This window comes from Myripristis murdjan, chromosome 23 (genome assembly GCF_902150065.1).
Source record: "Myripristis murdjan chromosome 23, fMyrMur1.1, whole genome shotgun sequence".
NCBI classification, from domain to species: Eukaryota; Metazoa; Chordata; class Actinopteri; order Holocentriformes; family Holocentridae; genus Myripristis; species Myripristis murdjan.
The window spans coordinates 9,233,114-9,235,255 of NC_044002.1; the positions used below are offsets into that span (position 1 = coordinate 9,233,114).

At 42.1% G+C, this 2,142-nt stretch overlaps 1 protein-coding gene across 1 annotated transcript; it reads right to left on the reverse strand.

The window, feature by feature from the left end:
• Positions 1–701: 701 nt before the first annotated feature.
• On the reverse strand, positions 702–1,829 carry LOC115355119 (alpha-(1,3)-fucosyltransferase 9-like). Its single transcript, XM_030045787.1, has one exon. It carries the CDS (start codon positions 1,797–1,799, stop codon positions 702–704), a length of 1,098 nt encoding a protein of 365 aa, XP_029901647.1. The 5' UTR covers positions 1,800–1,829.
• Positions 1,830–2,142: the final 313 nt, after the last annotated feature.

Here is a 2,142-nt window from a genome sequence, read left to right on the forward strand (position 1 = left end):
ATATGTGCACAGAATTGAGCCTTAATTTAAAACTCTTTCTCCTTTTTTTTTTTTAGTATTCCTACCTGTGGCTTGGCCTACAAGAGCTAAGATGCTTAGAAAGTCATCAGCACCACATAGGGAATTGCACCCCAGGAAATTCAGGGTGTTGGAGCCATGATTTGGAATGAGATGCAGTACAAGCAAAAGTTTAGAATCTAGTAATTGCGAAAGTAATGGCATGAAACTTCCTCCAGGCAAAGGAGCAATTCCTAAACTAATAAAATCTAACCTGAGAGCAAAGGAGGTCGAACTAAACTACATTATGACAAAGGTGAAACAGCATGGGTGGCAACCATAAAAGAGACAAAAATACAGATTACAGACATAATCTTGAAAAACTTACCAAGTGATGTAAGAAAATAATACTAAAAAGGAAAATACCACTGAGCACATGAATGATTTGAACAGGAGGTTGTTCCATCAATCACAACGAATAACAACAGACAATGGCTGTACAAGAAGTAAGCAATTTGGCATTAGGATGAAACGGCACTTCTACCTTTCCTAAAAAAAAAATCCATACTTGCACAACTTACTGTTCACGTGCCATTGGTTAAGCTACTGCAGAAAAATATATTTTAGTACAAGTCACGCAGAAACTCAGTCTAATCTTTTGTTTCCAAAATCCTGTTTGCTGATGTGATTTATATCCCACGAAGTTAACCCCAGTACCATTTGTTGAGATCATGAAAAACTTGGTAACCTCTGTGTTTTTGTAAGTAATCACATGATCTGCAAGCATGTTCACGACCAAACTGTGCTTGAATGACCTTAAAATGTTCTCTCCAGTTGAAGTATCTGCTGTACTCAGTAGGATGCTGGTCGAGGTACAGCAGCCTCTCTGCCAGCTCCTTTGGACTGGCAAAGTCATCCACATGGATGAAAGAATCTCCTGGGACATAATTCTCATAATTTTGTCTTGTAGGGCCCAGGACTACTGGCACAGTTCCCAATTTCAGGGGATTGTACAACTTCTCTGTGATGTAGTCTGTGTGGATAGAGTTTTCAAAGGATAAGTAGAACTTACAACTAGATATTATTTTTGGAAAATCTTGGTTATTTACACGTCGATCAAAGGCATTCCCATAAACGTCTATGTTGATGTGGTTTTTCAGCTCATTGTAGAACTGAACTCTCTTAAAATTGGGGTTCCAGTTGCTCACAATCCAGCAGACCAGTTTGTCCTTGGCTGGCAGTTTGAAACTCTGATCCCTGTCTGTCACTGGAACCAAGTACCCATAAGGCACTGGGATATCTGCATCGCGGCGATAATTACATGTCAAGTTGAACAAGTGATCGAACCCAGGTATTCGACCTGAGTTTGCAGGCGACTCGGCGTTTGAACACACCCATTTCTGAAACCAGGGCCGTGGCTCCTTTGGCATGTTGCCCAGATCTCCATGGATGTCCCTGTGATGGAAGAGCACACCATGGGCCTTTCTGTACAGACTCTTGTCATCTGTCAAGTGACATCCTGTGATACCGAACACTCTGCAGCTCAGATCAAACTTGAAGCCAAACGGCCACATCCAGATCAAAATGATGGTGTCAGGCTCTGCATCCCCTTCTGCAGCCTGGATCTTCTGCACCTGACTGATGTTCTGCTCTGAGGAACAATTTGGTTGTTGTGGACACACAACTGTGGGACGGGAATGATTGTCTCCCTCCTTTTGAGAGACCATGTGGATGCTAAAAGTGGGGATGCTGATGTCAGGTTTGTAGTACACGATGAAGACACCCAGAACACACAACACCATGAGGGTGGCGAAGACACAGTGACGCAGCCAGACCCACGGGAGGACTGAAGAGGACATGGCTAATCCTAGGAGAGAGAACAGAGATTGACTCCAAACAGAAGATGTGATTTGATAATGATGCTGTCTGATTCACACTGTATAATACTGCCTGCTGCACAGAATATACAGAGAAGTTCAGCATTCACATCAGCCACTGCTGATGTTGCGTTCCTTCTGAATACTGTGTTTGAACGGTGCTTCTTGGCTTGGATCTCAGTTATAAAACAACAATGATTTTTTTAGAGCAAAGACAGAATAATATAAAATGTGTCTGTCTTAAATTTTATTACAGTTTTTCTGCGTT